Source organism: Anolis carolinensis, chromosome 6, assembly GCF_035594765.1.
Source record: "Anolis carolinensis isolate JA03-04 chromosome 6, rAnoCar3.1.pri, whole genome shotgun sequence".
NCBI lineage: Eukaryota > Metazoa > Chordata > Lepidosauria > Squamata > Dactyloidae > Anolis > Anolis carolinensis.
In genome coordinates this window covers 8,264,239-8,285,273 of record NC_085846.1, presented here as the reverse complement: position 1 = coordinate 8,285,273, position 21,035 = coordinate 8,264,239, and the positions used below count along the sequence as shown (strand labels likewise).

The 21,035-nt window shown below is 42.1% G+C and overlaps 2 protein-coding genes across 5 annotated transcripts in view; one reads left to right on the top strand and one right to left on the bottom strand.

Annotated features, from left to right (window-relative positions):
* Positions 1-6,771, bottom strand: part of acin1 (apoptotic chromatin condensation inducer 1) — a 37,059-nt gene extending 30,288 nt beyond the window's left edge. Inside the window, exon 1 of the mRNA XM_062957525.1 lies at positions 6,453-6,771. Within this exon, the coding sequence (XP_062813595.1) occupies positions 6,453-6,710 (258 nt within the window). The 5' untranslated portion in view covers positions 6,711-6,771. The remainder of the gene's footprint in view (positions 1-6,452) is intronic.
* Positions 6,772-6,849: 78 nt separating this feature from the next.
* Positions 6,850-12,105, top strand: c6h14orf119 (chromosome 6 C14orf119 homolog). Of its 4 annotated transcripts, none has more exons than XM_016998325.2 (2): positions 6,850-7,038; positions 11,634-12,105. In XM_016998325.2, exon 2 carries the CDS (start codon positions 11,635-11,637, stop codon positions 11,983-11,985), a length of 351 nt encoding a protein of 116 aa, XP_016853814.1. In that variant the 5' UTR covers positions 6,850-7,038; position 11,634; the 3' UTR covers positions 11,986-12,105. The 4 variants fall into 4 exon arrangements, with proteins under 4 accessions (XP_016853814.1, XP_062813598.1, XP_062813597.1 ...); XM_062957528.1 differs by lacking the exon at positions 6,850-7,038 and adding an exon at positions 7,041-7,175; XM_062957527.1 differs by lacking the exon at positions 6,850-7,038 and adding an exon at positions 7,170-7,302.
* Positions 12,106-21,035: the final 8,930 nt, after the last annotated feature.

Genomic DNA, 21,035 nt, shown 5'->3' with positions numbered 1-21,035 from the left:
ATCCTTAGTCTTCTCTGCTAAAGAGAGCTGCTGCCTCACAAAATTACAGATCTTAGGGTTCCATTGAGACACAGCAGTTCAAGTGGCGTCGAACTGTATTAATTCTAAGGCATAGATGTATCCTCAGAGCCCCCATCTCCAAACGGGTGCAAGGCATCATTAGGGTCAAAGATTAATACACGATAAGAGCTTGGGAAAGTTACTTATTTGGACAACAACTCTAAAACTTTCCAAACAGTATACCCACAGTGAGAAATTCTAGGACATATTGTCTAAAAAGTAACTTTTCCGAGTTCTGTACTTCATGGGTAACTAGATGCTCACTGCTGATGCCAATGAATAAAATTCTGGCCAATAACAGAAAGGTTAAGATTCTCTTTCAGTTATGAAGCATTTTTTTGTAAAATAGAGCCAACAACACAGTCTCAGCCTAACTCACAAGGTTACTGGAAGGATAAAAAGTTCTGAAATAAATTATTTGCAATTTTTAAAGTGAAGTTAGTTTATTTAATAATAACAACCGTCTCTTTTGGGTTTTTAATGGTTATTGGCAGAAGCATCCCGCTTCCTGATGCTGATCTTCTTTGTTGCAAATGCTTCAAAAAATTGGACCATTATCTAATTTTTAAATGCAATGCCCAAACCTAGTCCAAAGAATGCCAAAATGTGAGCAAAATAATAGAAAGTACACAACAGATCATAGGAAGATGCAAATTTCTGGAAGAACTGTGGTGGCAGCCAGGGATGTATCACAGAACAGAATCGCTGTGCACCATATGTCTATCCAAGAACTTAATTGTTTAGTGACATATGTAGCAAAAATAAATCTTCACATTCTGTCTCTTAACTGATATTTCTGCTGGTCGTTGATTTCTACAAAACAAGATGCAGGGCTCAAGATGGACCATAATCACAAAGCTGTGGGGCTTGCTCTCATTGCTGAAACATCCTCTCTGTGTCTAGGTATGATTCCTAGTAAACAGTAGCTGTCCTCCATCATCACCATCTTGATTTATATCCTGCTTTTCTCTCTTGATTGAGACGCAAAGACTTGGCTCCCACCCAGATCTATGTTATTCATGTGGACTGAACCATAGGCATGCAAAGGAATAAGAAGCCACATTCCACTTCCCTGGTTCCAGGGATGATCCTCCAAAAACTCACCCAATGCTCACCTTCACCTCACGTAATTAATATTATCATGTCCTTTAGAGGAGCAGAAGTTACCCCCCCCCCCAACAGATATTTTGCCCTCATAATAACCATGTAAGAGAGTTCAAGTTCAGCTAGAGCAAGTTTAAGTGTAAATGGCACTGGAAGATGAATCTCCTGCAAGATTTGTTCAGGGGAAGTTTGCCACTGCCTTTTTCCAAAACTGAAACTTTCTCCTAAAACTTCCCACTGTCTTCTGCTTTGGTCAGACCTCACCTGGAATACTGTGTCCAATTCAAGAAATGTACTGACAAGCTTGAATACATCCATAGAAGGGTGACCAAATGATCAAAGGCATGGAAGCCAAGCCCTGTGAGGAGAAGATTAGGGAACTGGGTATGTTTAGCTTGGAGAAGAGGAGGTTGGGAATGGAGTCACAGTAGAGTCTCACTTATCCAAGCTAAATGGCCCGGCAGAACCTTGGATAAGCGAATATATTGGATAATAAGGAGGGATTAAGGAAAAGCCTATTAAACTTCAAATTAGGTTATGATTTTACAAAATAAGCACCAAAACATGTTATACAACAATTTGACAGAAAAAAGTAGTTCAATACACAGTGATGTTATATTGTAATTACTGTATTTACGAATTTAGCACCAAAATATCACAATATATTGAAAACATTGACTACAAAAATGCATTGGATAATCCAGAACCTTGGATAAGCGAGTCTTGGATAAGTGAGACTCTATTGTATAGCTGTTTATATTTTGAAAGGATGTCACAATGAGGAGGGGGCATGATTGTTTTCTGCTGTTCTAGAGACATAATGGAGCAATGGATTCAAATTGTAGGAAAAGAAATTCCATTTAAACATTATGAAGAACTTCCTCACAATAAGAGCTGTTTGACAGTGGAAGATTCTGCTGCCTGAGATTCCGACAGAGTCTCCTTCTCTGACAGTTTTTATACAGAGGCTGGATGGTCGCCTGTCGGGTGTGCTTTGAATGTATTTTACTGAATGGCAGAATGGAATTGGCCTAGATGGCTCTTGGGGTCTCTTCTCTGATTCTATGAAGGAGGATCACTTGCCCTTAGTCATGTAGTGGGTTTTCCTGGTGAGCAGGAATTTAAACCCCAGTCTCTAGGGAGTTACAGCACCCCAAGGAAGTTTAATAGTTAAAGATGACAGAAGTTGTAAATTAACAACAGGAGACTAGGTAGCTTTTCCTACTCATCACTCTAGCTTCCCAATAATCCAAATCTGCATGCCATCAGCAGAAAGCAACACACCTGGAATGTTCTTTGGAAAGATAATTACCAGGAATTAAGCCCAGCTGAATTCAGTGGAACTAATTACTTCTTTTCATTTTAAGGTTTTAGCAACATAAACATTAACTGTTCAAATTACATCAACAGGCAAAATGAAAAGCCAAATATTTCAGTGACAGCATGCACAGTAAAGCACTAACACCGAGATGACTGAGACCTACAGCAGTCTAAGACACAATATCCTGGGCACATCCCTGTCATCGAACAAACAAAGCGTCCTTAGGACAGAGGCGTACTGAAGGCTTCAGATCTCCTGCCGCTTGGAGAAATTAACATTGACTTACCTGACATAAACCTGTATAAGGATTACTGGGTCATGTGTCACATTTGGCACACCATGAATGCTAAGCTGTTTTACAATGTGCATAGTATTTTAACTCAAGTCTCAAGTTATGGAGGGAGAAGGAAGAAAAACACCATCAGAGTCTAGAGAAGTTACCTTTTTGAATTACATTTCCATTTCGGCTTGGGGAGTCTGAAAGCTGTACTACAAATTGTAATTTAGCCATGCTCTGAACATCACAGAATCATACAGTTGTAAGAGACTCCAAGGGCCATCCAGTCCAACCCCATTCTGCCATACATGAAAATACAATCAAAACACTCCTGACAGATGGCCATTAAGGGCCCATCCACACAATACTATATCCCAGAATATCAAGTCAGAAAATGCCACAACATGTGCTTTGAACTGGGTTATCTGAGTCCACATATATTCCAGTTCAAAGCATATAATGTGGGATTTTATTCAGCTGTGTGGAAGGAGACCCAGTCTCTGCTTAAAAACCTCCAGAGAAGCAGACTCAAAAGGCAGCAAATTCCATTGCCAATCAGTTCAGTCACAAAATGTTTCCTAATGCTCAGTTGGATTTTCTTTTCCTGCAGTTTGAATCCACTGCTCTATGTCCTAGTCTCTGGAGCATCAGAAAGCAAGCTTGCCCCCTCCTCAATCTGACATCCTTTCAAATATTTAAACATTACTACCATGGATTCTCTCAACTTTCTCTCTGGACTTAACATACCGGGCACTCTAAGACAGTCCTATACAATTATTTCTGCTCCCCAAAGCCAGAACATCATAAACTTTTGTCATCATAAGCTGCAATTTCCTTTCCAACTGCTCACCTCACTGCCATGAGGCATCCACACAGGGACATCCACATTCAGACCTAGATTTTTATGTTTTAAATTGTATATTGTATTTTTCACTACTTTTCACTGTATTGAGTCTCTTTTAGAAGAAATCACTGGATGGTAGATTTTCAAACATTCCTGACTTGTTCACAACCATTCTAAGTTGCAAAAACACCGCTGTTTAAAGCCTCTGCACTAGGCCAGGTGCCAATTATCTACTCTCTTCACTGTGTACAATCCTGAAGTATTTGTTGAAGGTAAGTCCCAAAGCTTAACCTGTCACAAAGCCAAAGTTACTTGCTCTACTTTGGCTTTGCAACTCTTTCTCTTAAGAATGGAGATAACTTTGGCTTTGCGATAGGTTAAGCTTTGGCACTTACCTTTGCAGGTTAAGAGATCTTCCTAAAACCTTTAGTAACAATACATGTGTATTAATTTGGAACAGCAGAGCTTTGGCACAGCACTACAGAGCTCGCCATGCTGATTTTGTGCAACCTAAATGCCTATAGAGCAGAGCTTTCCAAACATTTCATGTTGGTGACACACGTTTTAGACCTGCATCATTTCGACATACAGTAATTCAGTTTTACTAGCACACTGGATGTTAAACCACTTTATAAGAGATATGGATACATACACAGATTGTAATAATGAAATGTATGTCTAAACAATACATTGATATTTTAAAAAATATATTATTTAAAAGGCATTAACATATACCGTATTTCCAAGGTGAATATACAGTAGAGTCTCACTTATCCAACATAAATGGGCCAATAGAATGCTGGATAAGTGAAAATGTTGGATAATAAAGAGGGATTAATGAAAAGCCTATTAAACGTCAAATTATATTATGATTTTACAAATTAAGCACCAAAAACATGTTTTACAATAAATTGCCAGAAAAAGCAGTCCAAAAAAACAGTAATATTATGTAGTAGTTACTGTATTTATAAATTTAGCCCCAAAACATCGCAATATATTGAAAATATTGACTAAAAAAAATTGGCTACTAACAAATTGACTACAAATAAAGATAGAATTGCATTAAATGAACTTACAGTAGCAACATTGTCAAAGGTTAAATCCATAAAAAGTTCAATCCTTCCTGCCTAGAGAAACAGCTGTGGATCGGGGTGAGAGGCAAACTGCGTTGGATAATCCAGAACGTTGGATAAGTGAATGTTGGATAAGTGAGACTCTACTGTACCAGTGCACCATACTAATTGGTAGTGTGTAAAATGCATGCACATTGGTGTAATTTCACATAGACTCAGAAGTTTCTTGTGTTCACCTGACACAATGCAGCCACTGCAACAGTTTGGAAAGCTCTGCTGGTAGATTTTATACAGCCCCTTCCACACAGCTGCATAAAATCCACATTGAACTGGATTATATGGCAGTGTGAACTCAGGACCCTTCCACACAGCCATGTAACCCAGAATATCAAGGCAGAATAACCCACAATATCTGCATTGAACTGGAATATCTAAGTCCATACTGCCATTAATCAGAGTTCAAAGCAGATAATGCGGGATTTTATTAATTTGTGTGGAAGTAGCCTCAGATAATCCATTTCAAAGCAGATATTGTGGATTATCTGCCTTGATATTCTGGGTTATATGACTGTATAGAAGGGCCCTTAGGAAGTCTTGGCTAAGCAATAAACTCTTAAGGAAAGGTTAAACAAGGGGGGGGGGGAGTTGACAGGAAAGTGGAAAAGTCAGGCTAAGCTTTGTGACTTACTTTGGCTGGCTGAGAGATCTTCCAGAAACTTTTCACAGCAATGAATGTGTTTAAAATTAAGTGGCACAGCACTCCAGAGCTTGCCATGCTTGCTGTGTACATCCTAAATGTCTACAGAACAGGCATGGGCAAACTTGGGCCCTCCAGGTATTTTGGACTTCAATTCCTACAATTCCTAACAGCTTGCTGGCTGTTTGGAATTGTGAATGCTGAAGTCCAAAACACCTGGCGGGAGAGCCCAAGTTTGCCCATGCCTGCTATATGAAGTATCAGGGAATCCAGAAGACCCTTCCGCCCAGCCATATAACTCAGAATATCAAGGCAGTTAATCCACCATATCTGCTCTGAACGGGGCTATCTGAGAATATACTGTCATATAACCCAATGCAAAGCTGATAATGTCGGATTTTATACAGCTGTGTGGAAGGGGCCAGAGAGAGCAACAAACTCTTAAGGAAAAGTCAAACATGGGGTGAAAAGTTGAAAAGTGAGATTCCAAAGTGATAAGGAAGTAGATTAACTTGATCCCCAGTTTCACTAGATCAGACCTGGGCCAACTTGGGCCCTCCAGGTGTTTTGGACTCCAACTCCCACAATTCCTAACAGCCCTACCGGCTGTTAGGAATTGTGGGAGTTGGAGTCCAAAACACCTGGAGGGCCCAAGTTGGCCCTGGCCTGCACTAGATAGATAACTGGTCTGAGGCAGAGAGAGAGAGAGATCACGTGGTGCAACAACCTGAGCCCCAACTTCCACAACCTTATCTAAAAGCAAGGAACCCCCTCTTATATAAAAGAAGGGAACCCCAAAGTGATGCCAAAGTGCAGGCCCTCTCCGCACTGAAAGCTATGCAACCCCCCCCCCCCAACTTCCATGCGCAACTAGTGCAATCCCACACACTTCCCCTTCCAGCGGGTGGCAGGAGTGGGCGATTGCCCCGCGCATGCGCCCTCCCTCCCGACTGCACCCCAGGGCCTGGGCCCCCGTTGCTTGGAGGCACAAAACTGTCTCGCTCGCAGCTGCGCATGCGCGGAGCGGCCCGGGCCCCTGGGCCCCCCTCTCCGGCCGGACCCCTCGGCTTCCTTACCCCTCGGAGGCGCTTAATCAGCGCGCTCTTCTGCCCGCTTTTCGCCAGGCCGCGCTGCTCCAGGGCCGCCTTCAGGTCGGCGACCCTCAGCGCCTGGAGCGGCCTCCCGTCCAGAGTAACCTCCTCCCCGTCCGCCATCTTGTGTGGCGCCGCTGCCTGCCCTCCCTCCCCGGCCGTTCGGCAACTTCCGGAGGCGCGTTCGGCGCTCTCGGACGGGCGCCGACACCGCCTTCGATCGCGCTCGGCAACTTCCGCCATCCGTTCGGTAATTCCCGTCCAGAGGGAATTGCGGCGCTGCTACTCTTAAGTCGTCGCTTCTTTTCCGAAGAGCGGAAGTAGGTTCCGACAAGGACTCGGCATCTTCCGGAAGCGTCCGTCAACACTTGGCAACTCGCCGGCTAATCTTCGTCAGTTTCCGCCAAGCGGAAGGAACCCATCCTCGGCTCTTTCCGTTTATTCTCGGCTCTTTCCGGCTCTCCTTATATAACCTCCCAGCCAGCCAGCCCGCGGCTCAGTCTTGAAATGGAAGCGGCGAGGTCGGGAGGAGTGGGAGGGGTTTCCCGCTGAAACCAGGGTGCGGACCGAGGTGAGGACTCCGAGCCCATTTTTTTGTCCCCTCTCGCTTATTGTCAAGATTTTCTGTATATATTACAGATTAACTGCTGGAATATGTTGCATTTTGATATATTCTTCTTCCCTGCTTCCATCAATGGAAAGAGATGGGTAAGAATGGAATAATATGTGTTGTCGAAGGCTTTCATAACCGGAACCACTTGGTTGCTGTGAGTTTTCCGGACTGTGTGGCCATGTTTCAGAAGCATTCTCTCCTGACGTTTCGCCCACATCTATGGTAGGCATCCTCAGATGTTGTGAGGTGTGTTGGAAACTAGGCAAGTTGAGTTTATATATCTTTAGAATAATATCCAGGGTGGGAGAAAGAATTCTTGTCTGGGGCAAGTGTGAATGTTGTCATTGACCACCTTGATTAGCATTGAATGCTTTTGCAGCTTCAAAGCCTGGCTGCTTCCTGCCTGGGGAAATCTTTTGTTTTGATTTAGTTTTGTAGTTAGTTGTAGCAGCTGAAATGTGGCTGTGTAGTTCTTGCTTTATGTATTACAAACATTGTGCTCTTTTATATTATTAGTGCATGTTTAGTATGTTTTCTTTGATTCTGAATTAAAATTACCTTGAAAAAAATCTTCCATCACAAGGAATTTCATTTCCATGAAGGGATTTTGGTCAGGTGTTGCCCATATGCATGGAAAATGATGTATTCATTAATTTTTTGAGGAGCTAGTCCGTAACAGCAACTCATTAAGGGCCAAAATGCTTGCTCTTTTTATTTAGATACAGTAGAGTCTCGCTTATCCAACCTTTGCTTATCCAACCTTTGCTTATCCAATGTTCTGTATTATCCAACACAGAGTCTGTCTTTTAATAGTCAGTGTTTTTGTAATCAATGTTTTCAATGCATTGCGATGTTTTGATGCTAAATTTGTAAATACAGTAATTACTACATAACGTTACTTTGTATTGAACTGATCTTTCTGTCGATTTGTTGTAAAAATGATGTTTTGGTGCTTAATTTGTAAAATCATAACATAATTTGATGTTTAATAGGATTTTTCTTAATCCCTGGTTATTATCCAACATTTTTGCTTATCCAATGTTCTGCTGGCCCATTTATGTTTGATAAGCGAGACTGCTGTACTGTATATTTTATTATGAGTATCAATTCTGAAATTGCAGGTGTCTTATTGTATTTTAAAAAGATGCATTTGTATGAATTTTATATGTTGTATGCCACTTTGAATCCCACCCATTGGAGTAAAGCAGGATAGAAATGAATAAAAAATAATAAGAGGAGGAATGGGTGTTGACCTTGGAATGTTCCTTTGTAAAGCAAAACATTCAGTGTTGTTGATGGTCAGAATAACTGTGTTGTTGTGAGTTTTCCGGGCTGTATGGCCATGTTCCAGAAGCATTCTCTCCTGACGTTTCGCCCACATGTATGGCAGGCATTTTCTTGGTGGCTCTGTAGATAGTTCGTATGTTGGATTTCTTCATCAGCTTCTTTATGTGGTGAGTAGTCCTCTTGATGTATGGTAAGAAAAGCCAACAAAAGCTATGTTCATCAAAGGGCAAGATGGATCCTCTCACCTCTGCAGAAGTCTACCGTATGCTATGCAACTGTGGACAAGTCTGCATCGGTACCACCAAACGCAGCAGCATTGCCCAAACACGAATCAAGGAACATGAAAGGCACTGCAGACTAACTCAACCAGAGAAGTCAGTCATAGCAGAGCCCTTGATGAACCAACCTGGATGCAGAATATTATTTGAGAACACAGAAATGCTGGACCACTCTCTCAACCATCATGTCAGACTACATAGAGAAGCTATTGAAATCCACAAGCATGTGGACAATTTCTACAGAAAGAAGGAAACCATGTAAATTGAAAAAAAAATCTGGCTACCAGTATTAAAAAACTCTAAAATCAGTAGTAAATAAAGAACAACACTCAGAAAACAGGAATTCCAGACATGAATCAATCAACCATAGGACTGAGCATTGATCCTGTGAATGTAATATGTATATGATGCTCTAATATACATATTGTGTACTACTTATGTTTTGAACCATTATTGTGTTTTATATTGTGTTTGATTCATTACATGAATCAATCAGAGCCAGCTAATAGTTCCCAACAAAGGATCCTCCCCAAACACTAAACAGCCAGGCTTTGAGGCTGCAAGGCCATTCAATGCTTATCAATGGGCCAATTGCAACATTCACACTTGCCTCCAACAAGAGTTCTTTCTCCCACCCTGGACATTACACACACACACACACACACACACACACACACACACACACACATATATATATATATATATATATATACACCCCACTTGCTTACAGACCTCACAACCTCTGAGTATGCCTGCCATAGATGCAGGCGAAACATCAGAAAAGAATGCTTCTGCAACATGGCCGTACAGCCCTTTCAGCTCACAGCTACGTAAAAACATCCTGATCGCATTTAAAATAATTCATTGCCAGAACAATGTTGTAAAGGGAAACTAATTGCATTGTTTGTTGTTTTCCATTGTCTTCTGTTACCTTTTTCTTTAAAATGCCACAGTCGTAGGATTGATTAAGAGCATACCACAGAACCAGAGCAATCCTGTTTCCAAGGTCTGGAAAGAAGTTAAAATGAGAGGTGAAAGAAGGAAGGAAAAAGGAAGTCACCATGTTAGGAAATCCCACATTCTAGCCTGACAGAGAGGCTGGCTTCTGGGGTTAGTAGAAAATAAGGGACTTGGCAGAAAGTATAATTTCCCTCTTGCCATTGCAGATAATCCTCAAAAGCAGGCTGTGGATTGAAATGCTACCTTGTATTCCCTGCTCCCATTTCTGGCTCTAATCTGTTAAAGTAAAAAATGCTCCAGATTAGAGGGCAAAATGAATTTCAACCGGGAATATGTTGAAGTCGTTAAATATGAAATGCACTAATATTTTCTTTTAAAAAATATATTTTTATTAAAGTTTCAAATATTAGATACAGTGAAAGTGTGAGAACAATTTTTCAATAGGAAAGGTGGGTGAAAATATAGAATAAATCAAGAATAGAATTAACAACAAAAGAAACCCACACCAGCAGTTCATCAAAATCCAAAAAGAAAAAAGAAAACAAATGTAAAAAAGAATATTAAAAAATGTAAAAAAAATATTTTAAAAATTATATTAGACTTCCGTTCTTCCTCCTTATGCCCTTAATAGTATGGGTATAAATCCATAACCCTGTTAGGTTCAGTAGAAATTGTTTTAGTCTTTTCCTCCCTTCTTGATACTCCTGATGTATTTAAAAATGTTTATTCTTTATGTAATCTTCAAAGACTGACCAATCGGTCATTTTATACCTTTACCATTGCACTGTTTTATTACTTTTTTTCAATTTTTTTGTGTCAGGAGTGACTTGAGAAACTGCAAGTTGCTTCTGGAGTGAGAGAACTGGCCGTCTGCAAGGACGTTGCCCAGAGGACACCCGGATGTTTTGATGTTTTTACCATCCTTGTGGGAGGCTTCTCTCCATGTCCCCGCATGGAGCTGGAGCTGATAGAGGGAGCTCATCCGCACTCTCCCAGGGTGGGATTCGAACCTGGCAGCTTTCAGGTCAGCAGCCCAACCTTCAAGTCACAAGGATTTAACCCACTACTCCACTGGGGGCTCCATAAAAACTGACCTTTTTATTTTACTGTTTTAATGAAAAGGTCAGTTTATCCATATTCTTTATTTCCACTTGGCTTGAAAACAATACAGTAGAGTCTCACTTATCCAAGCTAAACGGGCCGGCAGAACCTTGGATAAGCAAATATCTTGGATAATAAGGAGGGATTAAGGAAAAGCCTATTAAACATCAAACTAAAGGTAAAGGTTTCCCCCTGACGGTAAGTCCAGTCATGTCTGACTCTCGGGGTTGGTGCTCATCTCCATTTCTAAGCCGAAGAGCCGGCGTTGTCCGTAGACACCTCCAAGGTCACGTGGCCATTGGCATGACTGCATGGAGTGCCGTTACTTTCCCGCCAGAGCGGTACCTATTGATCTACTCACATTGGCATGTTTTCGAACTGCTAGGTTGGCAGGAGCTGGAGCTAACAACGGCCGCTCACGCCGCTCTCGGGGTTTGAACCTGGGACCTTTCGGTCTCCAGCTCAATGCTGGGGCTCCCAAACATCAAATTAGGTTATAATTTTACAAATTAATCACAAAAACATGTTATACAACGAATTGGACAGAAAAAGTAGTTCAATACGCAGTAATGTTATGCTGTAATTACTGTATTTATGAATTTAGCACCAAAATATCATGATATATTGAAAACATTGACTACAAAAAATGCCTTGGATAATCCAGAAAGTTGGATAAGCGAGTCTTGGATAAGTGAGACTCTACTGCATATCTGAAGGGAATTTGAGACTTTTAGTAGTCTGCAAAGAAAAACATGAGACAACAGTGTGATACAGCAGCTCAAAAAGCCAATTCAATTCTAACTGCATTAACAGGTTCTAGATTAGGCATGGGCAAACTTTGGCCTTCTAGGTGTTTTGGACTTCAACTCCCACAATTCCTAACAGCTGGGAGTCATTTCTCTCTTGCATCTCTTTCTTTTGCTCTAGGATGTCTGCCGTCCCGCCTCCCCTCTCTTATGTGACCTCACAGGAGATGCGCTGCCTCTTGCACTGGCTTTCCGGCTGGTCCTCAGCGCAACGTGAGTGCTTCATCCGCGACATGGTGGACAAGGCTGTGCCCTGGAAAGTGCTCCCGCTCCTGGAAGGCCTGGCCGGGCTGAGCATGGACCCCGGGAAGCCCCCCTCCATCTTCGAGTGCCAGATGCGCCTCTGGGACCAGTGGTTTCGTGGCTGGACACAGGAGGAGCGCAACGAGTTCGTGAGGCAGATGGAGGAGGCCCTGCCGGAGGTGGCTTCGCGCATGTACCAGGAGATCGCTGCGACGGCAGGGAAGGATTAACGGGAGCCACATTCTGCAAATATTTTGCAGTGAGGACTCTTTTTTTATTATTCCTACAGAATCTCCCATTTCTCAAATCATAACACAACTGAATAAAGATTGAATTGGTAAAAAAGTCAAGGATTGTCTTGAGGGCAAGATTTCTCTTAACCTTGTTTTCTTCCTTCGTAAAACAAAAAAGGAAAAGTACAGACTTGCAGAACAACAAAAGACAAAATTGTGAATACCAAAAAGAGCAAAACAAAAAACACCACCATAAAAAAACCCAAAACATTTTTCGTATATGTAAAACTAAACTACAACAGCTAACACACCTTTACCTGCTACAATATATGAACTAAGCCAGGCATGGGCAATCTTGGGCCTTCCAGGTGTTTTGGACTGCAACTCCCACCATTCCTAACAGCCTCAGGCCCTTTCCTTTTCCCCGCTTAAGCGGCTGAGGGGCAAAAGGAAGGGGCCTGAGGCTGTTAGGAATGGTGGGAGTTGCAGTCCAAAACACCTGGAAGGCCCAAGATTGCCCATGCCTGGTGTAGCGGATGGTGAGATAAAATGGTAAAAGTGAGGGACTGGTTTGTCATTTGCAGCCAAATATCCTGATCTGTGAAATCTTACATCTATACCTTGACTCTCAAGCTGATCATTAAGATATCAATAGTGTATTGGATCATTTCCTTGTGCCCTTCTCAAACATTTCCCCAATATGTAGTAAAATGAGTCCTGCCTTTTTCCCAGTTTTGTAGTCTTGCTAAAGCTAGATATATTGGTTGAGCAATTGAGAGATATATATATATACTGTAAAGTATATATTTATATATATATATACATAAGGAGCCCCGGTGGCGAAGTGTGTTAAAGCACTGAGCTGTTGAACTTGCAGACCGAAAGGTCCGAGGTACAAATTCCGGGAGTGGAAATGAGCGCCTGCTGTTAGCTCCAGCTTCTGCCAACCTAGCAGTTTGAAAACATGCCAATGTGAGTAGATCTATAGGTACTGCTCTGGCGGGAAGGTAACGGCGCTCCATGCAGTCATGCCTGTGGCCACATAACCTTGGAGGTGTCTACGGACAACGCCGGCTCTTCGTCTTAGAAACGGAGATAAGCACCAACCCGCAGAGTTTGGCATGACACGACTTAACGTCAGGAAAAACCTTTACCTTTTTTACTATATACATACATAGATAGGACGAGAAAAGATTACGCACTAGAAAGGATAATGTCAAAAGCTTTCATGGCCGGCATCACTGGGTTGCTGTGAGTTTTCCAGGCCATATGGGGATGAGGAAGAGGGCCTTCTCGGTGGTGGCTCCATGGTTCTGGACCCCCCCCCCCCTGAGAGAAATCAGACTAGCCCCCACCTTGACTACATTCCGGAAAGAATTAAAAACCTGATTATTCCAATGTGCGTTTGATGAATAGGCATGAATTTGACATAAATTGATGGTGTCCCAACCTCCACCTATACCCATCTACTGCACTTTTTTGGCTCATTCTCAGAGTTGCAAGATACAACACACATATATAAAATTTATTGCCTTCGTCAATTTTTGAATACGCCCACTGCCCCTGGCTATTGGTATCGGTTACAAGTATGTTTTTATTGCATTTTACATGCTTTATGATTTTATACGTTTACATGTTTTCAATGTACAGTAGAGTCACTTATCCAACAAAAATGGGCCAGCAGAAAGTTGGATAAGCAAAAATGTTGGATAATAAGGAGGGATTAATAAAAAGTACATTAAACATCAAATTATGTTGTGATTTTACAAATTAAGCACCAAAACATAATGTTTTACAACTAATTGACAGAAAAAGCAGTTCAATATACAGTAATGTTATGTAGTAATTACTGTATTTACGAATTTAGCACCAAAACATTGCAATGTATTGAAAACATTGACCACAAAAACATTGACTACGAAAAGGGAGACTGCGTTGGATAATACAGAACGTTGGATAAGTGGAGGTTGGATAACTGTACTACTGTATCTATGTTACTTTATTGTGTATTACTGGGCTTGGTCCCCATATGAGCTGCCCCGAGTCCCTTCAGGGAGATGAGGCAGGATACAAAAATAAAGTAGTTATTATTATGTTCCAGAAACATTGACTCCTGACATTTCGCCCACATCTATGGCAGACATCCTCAGGTTGTGAGGTTGCCTGTCATAGATATGGCTGAAACGTCAGGAGAGAGTGCTTCTGGAATATGTCCAGACAGCCTGGAAAACTCACAGCACCCAAGGATGATAATGCTTGGTAAAGTGGAGAGCAGTAGGAATGGGGAAATGACCAGTCTGATTTCACATGGAATGAAAAAAAAAACTAGCCTCACCCAACCTGGCCCCTTCCAGATGTGGTTTACAGCTCTTAATATCCCCTAACTAGCTCATGTCCTGCACAGGGGATACTGGGAGTTGCAGTCTAACATACATGAAGAGCATCAGAAGGATATACAGTAGAGTCTCACTTATCCAAGCCTCTGGATAATCCAAGCCAATTTTGTAGTCAATGTTTTCAATATATCATGATATTTTGGTGCTAAATTCGTAAATACAATAATTACAACGTAACATTACTGAATATTAAACTACTTTTTCTGTCAAATTTGTTGTATAACATGAAGTTTTGGTGCTTAATTTGTAAAATCATAACCTAATATGATGTTTAATAGGCTTTTCCTTAATCCCTCCTTATTATCCAAGATATTCGCTTATCCAAGCTTCTGCCGGCCTGTTTAGCTTGGATAAGTGGGACTCTACTGTATGTAAGAATGGTCCAGCAAAGGGACATTCAAGTTGACTTTGATTTATGGCAGCCCCATGAATGAGAGACCTCCAAGTCATCCTCTCCTTCACAACTAAAGTCTTGCAAACTCAGGGCCATGGCTTCCTTGATTGAGTCTAACCATCTGGTAGCCATTAGCTACAGCATATTGCGTCTGATGCTTCTCTGGATCAACAGCATTAATATGCTTTAAATTCTGTACGTTACAAGTTTTTCTTTATTGCCAGACAGTCCCTTCCTCTGCAAGGCTGGGCTGCTGCAGACAGTGCTTCTGTTTACGTTGCCTTCTGCGCTCAGACGGGAGGAGAGACCTCTTGTTTGCTCAGCTCAAGGCCTTTGTCTCGGTATCGGTCGGAGCCACCATAAACCTTCCCAAGGGTGAGATAAGAGAGAGGGAACAAAGAGCACAGCAAGTCTGCCTCAAACAGGATGGTTGTTGACAAAGGACCTTGGGGGAGAACTTCTTGATTTCTTGGAGGAGACAGCAATGGGGTTGCGCAGTTTCCCTGGAGCCTGGGTCCATATCTCTTTGGTCTAACCTCCTACATAGAGATAAGTCTTTTCTTGTCACAAGGGTTGTGGACACGAAGATAAGGTTACCAGGATTAAAATGGGAGGTGGGTTCTTTATTTTAGTGCAGTTTAAACCAGGCATGGGCAGACTTGGGCTTCCCTGTGGGTAAAGCTGGGGTGGGCAAGGTGTGACTGCAGACCAGGAATCCCCAGGGGCAAAAGAAATCCCCCCCAAAATAAGTGCTGGAAGCTGCACTCCCAACAACATCCAGGAAAAGCTTCAGGTGTTTTGCAACTCTCTGTTGTAATGCCAGTTATGACCACTAGAGGCCCTCGCAAGTCTATGCCAGATTAGGAACCAGTTTCTGGTGCTCTTCTGCAGCAGTGTAAACACTACTTTAATTATCCATGCCTCCTTCCTAAGAAATGCTGGAATTTGTATTTTGTAGAGCAACATTTCTCAACCTGGGGGTCGAGAGCCCTGGGGAGTCACAAGGCGGTGTCAGTGGGGTCCCCAAAGACCCCTCTGACAAATTACAAAATCATCCCCAACCCCACCAGTATTCAAATTTGGGCTTATCAGGTATTTGGTCCAGATCCATAGTTGTTTGGTTTCACAGTGCTCTCCAGAGGTAGGTGAACTACATCTCCCCTGAATCACTGTCAATTCCGTCCAAATCTCTTCAGTGTTTTCTGTTGGCCATGCTGGTTCTGTGTGGGAAGTTCGGCCCAGTTCTATAATTGGTAGGGTTCAAGCGGCTCATTGATTGTAGGTGAACTATAAATCCCAGCAACTACAACTCCCAAATGTCAAGGTCTATTTTCCCCAAACTCCACCAGTGTTCAAATTTGGGTATATTGGAGTATTTGTGCCAAATTTCGTCCATATCCATCATTGGTTGAGTCCACACTGCTCTCTGGATGTAGGTGAACTACAACTCCAAAACTCAAGGTCAATACCCCCCAAACCCTTCCGGTATTTTTTGTTGGTAATAGGAGTTCTGTGTGCCAAGTTTGGTGCAATTCCATCGTTGGTGGAGTTCAGAATGCTCTTTGATTGTAGGTGAACTATAAATCCCAGCAAATACAACTCCCAAATGACAAAATCAACCCCCACAACCCCACCAGTATTCAAATTTAGGCGTATCAGGTATTTGTGTCAAATTTGGTCCAGTGAATGAAAATACATCCTGCATATCAGATAGTTACATTACAATTCATAACAATAGCAAAATTGCAGTTATGAAATAGCAAAGAAAATAATTTTATGGTTGAGGGTCACCACAACATGAACTATATTAAGGGGTCATGGCATTGGGAAGGTTGAGAACCCCTGTTGTAGAGGAACATGCCATGTCAGTTAAACAGCTGTAGTCCCTTCCTATGAATTCCCTGACACTAGATCTCTTCTATATACAGTAGAGTCTCACTTATCCAAGCTAAACGGGCCGGCAGAAGCTTGGATAAGCGAATAACTTGGATAATAAGGAGGGATTAAGGAAAAGCCTATTAAACATCAAATTAGGTTATGATTTTACAAATTAAGCACCAAAACTTCATGTTATACAACAAATTTGACAGAAAAAGTAGTTCAATACGCAGTAATGTTATGTTGTAATTCCTGTATTTACAAATTTAGCACCAAAATATCACAATATATTGAAAACATCGACTACAAAAGTGGCTTGGATTATCCAGAGGCTTGGATAAGCGAGGCTTGGATAAGTGAGGCTCTACTGTATATAAAAATGTTCTGATAGTTTTCCCCTTAACTTAAACAACAAAAGTACACAACCAAAACACACCAAATTTGGCCACAAAAGACATAGCCATCCGGACTGTGTTTTTACATTTAAAAAACCAAGAAAAATAAAGTCCTAATTAGAGGGAGAGGAATAACTGTTTTTTCCCCATTGCTGCCAGTTAGAAGGCTAAGCTCCGCCCACTTTGTCTCTTAGCAACCCACTCAGCCATTTAATGGCACCCAGGGCCTCTTCAATCAGGCCTCTTCCACACTGCCTATAAAATACAGATTATCTGATTTGAACTGTATTATATGGCAGTGTAGACTCAAGGCCCTTCCACACAGCTATATTACCCATTTATAATCTTATATTATCTGCTTTGAACTGGATTATCTTGACTCCACACTACCATATAATCCATTTCAGTGTGCATTTTATACAGCTGTGAAGAAGCTGTAAGCTATAATCCAGTTCTAAGCAGATAATATAAGATTATAAATATAGAGTCTAACTTATCCAACATAAATACTCTGGCAGAATGTTGGATAAGCGAATATGTTGGATAATAAGAAGGGATTAAGGAAAAGTCTAATGAACGTCAAATTATATTATGATTTTACAAATTAAGCACCAGAACATCTTGTTATACAACAAATTTGACAGAAAGGGTAGTTCAATGCGTGATGATGTTATGTAGTAATTACTGTATTTACGAATTTAACACCAAAACATCACAATGTATTGAAAACATTGACTAGAAAAACATTGACTACTAAAAGGCCAACTGCGTTGAATAATCCAGAACATTGGATAAGCGAATGTTGGATTAGTGAGACTCTACTGTAATATGAAATAATTACTGTGGTATAATAATACAGAACAACATAATCTAAAACCAGGACAGTAAATAAAGAGCAACACTCTGAAAGCAGGGAAATTGGGAAATCCAGAAAGGAAACAATCAGGGCCAGCTAACACTTCCCAACAAAGGCTTCTCCCAGGAAGGAAGCAAACAGGCTTTGAAGCTGCTAGACCATTAAATGCTAATCAGGGTGGCTAATTCCAGCATTCAAACCTGCCACACTGAGACTACTAATTGCTATTCAAACTGGCCAACCAAGGATTCTGCAAGGTAGAAAGTGGCCAGACTTGCAAGCAGCAAGGCTATTCAATGCTATTCAACCTGGCCAACCAAGATTTCCCCTAGATAGAAAACCCCCAAGCTCTGAAGCCAGGAGGCTACTCTGTCCCATACAACCAGGACTAGAAAGGATGCCCTATGTAGAAAGCGGCCAGGTTTTTAAGCTGCAAGACTATTCAGTGCAGTTCAAGCTGGCCAAACAAGGATTCCCCTACTAAGGAAGTAGCCAGGTTTCAAAGCGGCTCTTTGATTGAGGGTGCTACTCCAGCTACTCCCGAAAACAGCCAGGCTTTGAGGCTGCAAGGCCATTCACTGCTATTCCACCTGGCCAACAAATGATTCCCATAAGCCACAACAACGCGTGGCCGGGCAAAGCTAGTTGTCTAATAAAATGCAGGGCACCAGGTTGAGGAAGGCTGCTGTCAAGCAGGGCTGGGCAAAGTGTGCTGCTGGAAGGGCTCACAACCATGGATGCTGCTTTGGTAGACTTCAGGCCACTTCTGGGAGGGTTTTTTTCTTCTTTCTTTGCACAAAATGTTTGTTGTACATCCACCCCTTGGGAATTAGAGGGGCAAAAAACTGGGGCCCTGATCATCTTGGCCTTTTTAGATTCTTTCCAATACTGGATTGTCACTGAATAATAATAATAATAATAATAATAATAATAATAATAATAATAATAATAATAATAATTTGATACACAACAAGATTAGTGCACAGCAAACAAGATCACACTGCCGGCTTTTGTATTGGATCACACATTGGACACTTCCCAAGTGTCCAGGATTATGTGATGTATTGGCGAACAATGCGTGCAGCTCCAAATAGGGTGGCCTTTTGCAGCTGACAGATGGTAATTTTGTCAGCACCGATTATTTTTAAGTGCTGGCTGGTATTTAGGTACTGCATCCAGTGTGCCAATCTCCACTGGGACCACCTTGACTGGCTTGTGCCAGAGACTTTTCAGTTCGATCTTTAAATCCTCATATCGTGTCAGCTTTTCCAGTTGCTTCTTATCAATCCTGCTGTCAGCTGGAATTGCAACACTGACGATTCATACTTTGTTTTTTTCACAATCATGAGATCAGGAGTCTTGTGCTTCAAAACTCTTGTCAGTCTGAATTCAGAAGTCCCAGAGTAGTTTTACATGTTCATTTTCTGTAACTTTTTTCAGGCTTGTGATCCCACCAGTTTTTTGTCGCAGGCAGATGTTATTTGTGGCACAGGTTCCAGTGGATCATCTGAGCAACAGTGTTATGCCTCTGCTAGTAGTCCTGTGTCTGTGTGATCTTCTTGCAGCAGCTGAGGATGTGATCCATTGATTCATCTGCTTCCTTGCAGAGCCTACACTTGGAATCTGTAGTCGACCTTTCAATTCTGGCTTTGGTGGCATTTGTCCTAATTGCTTGTTCTTGGACTGCAAGAATCAGGTCCTCAGTCTCCTTTTTCAAAGTTTCATTTGTGAGCCACATCCATGTTTTCTCCTTGACAATTTTGTTCTCAAATTTGCCCAGGAAATGTCCATGGAGAGCCTTTTTTGCCAGTTGTTGTTGTTGTTGTTGTTGTTGTTGTTGTTGTTATTATTACCCTACTTTTTCTCTCCACAAAGGACTCAAAGCAGCTTCCTTTCTCCCTGCCTCTTCCTCTGTCTTTCTCATGCACACACACACACACACACACACACACACACACACACACAGATACACACAGGTTGCACAAGCCAGCGGTTGATGTTACAACCTCCGGAGAGCTGCAGCTTTGGGGATGGAGCCAATGCAACATTGCTAACCACCTGCTAGCTGCTTCACAAATCTTGAAGCTATATCATGCACAGCTATTTTGTTGTTATGTGCCAACAGTTGTTTCCAAGTTATGTCAACCCTGTCATGGGTTTTCTTAGTGAGATTTGTTCGGAGGGAGATTGCCACTCGTGAATGAAATGGGTATATCTGGGTATCATCTTCTTCAGTGACAACCCAGTATTGGGATGATGCTGACCTCCTCCTCCTCCTAGCCACTTCATGAATTCCGCGGCCACCTCAAGCACAGCTATTTTGTTGTTGTATGCCTTCATGTCATTTCCAACTCATGGTTGGCCCTATCATGGACTTTTCTGAGAGTTTTGTTCGGAGGGAGATGGCCTTTGTCTCTGAGGCTGGGAGAGAATGATTTGCCCCACGGCCACCCAATGCGGGAGTTAGGGATTCAAACCCTGGTCTGCAGAATCCAGGGCTCAAGCCCCCCTTTGAAGGAGACTCCTGTGTTTTGCAGAGTTCTCCAGAACCTATGGCTTGGTATCCCTGCCCTACCGGGTGCCTCTGTGTTGCTTTTCCCTGCCTCTCCACTGAGCCATGGATGCAAAGGAGCCAACCTCAAGGTAAACCAACCCCTGTTGCATTATCTTGTGAAGCAACCTGTTACTCAACCAGAAGGAGAACAAAGCTAGCCACAAGCCACAACATCTTCTCGCCTCTGCTCTTCCTTCTCCTCAACACAACCCATTATCTTTGAAGCCCTTCCCACCTTATGGCAGACTAGAGTTTGGGAACCGCTCTCCCTATCTCCGTTGTGTCCTGTTCTGAGGATAGGACTATCCTAAAGCCAATGGATCCCAGATATTATATAAATACTCTAAAGGTACCAGATCCCATCCTTTCTTGGACGCTAAGCAGAGTCAGCTCTAATTAATACCTGGGTGGGAGACGGCCAACCGACGCCAGGTTCTGCACGCTATATTTCAGAGGAAGGAACTGGCCAAAGCCATCTCTGAGTATTCCTTGCTTAAAGAAACCCGATGACTTTCATGAGGTTGCCGTAAATCGACGGGGGACTTGAACACACATACACTTACAGCTCTGCCCC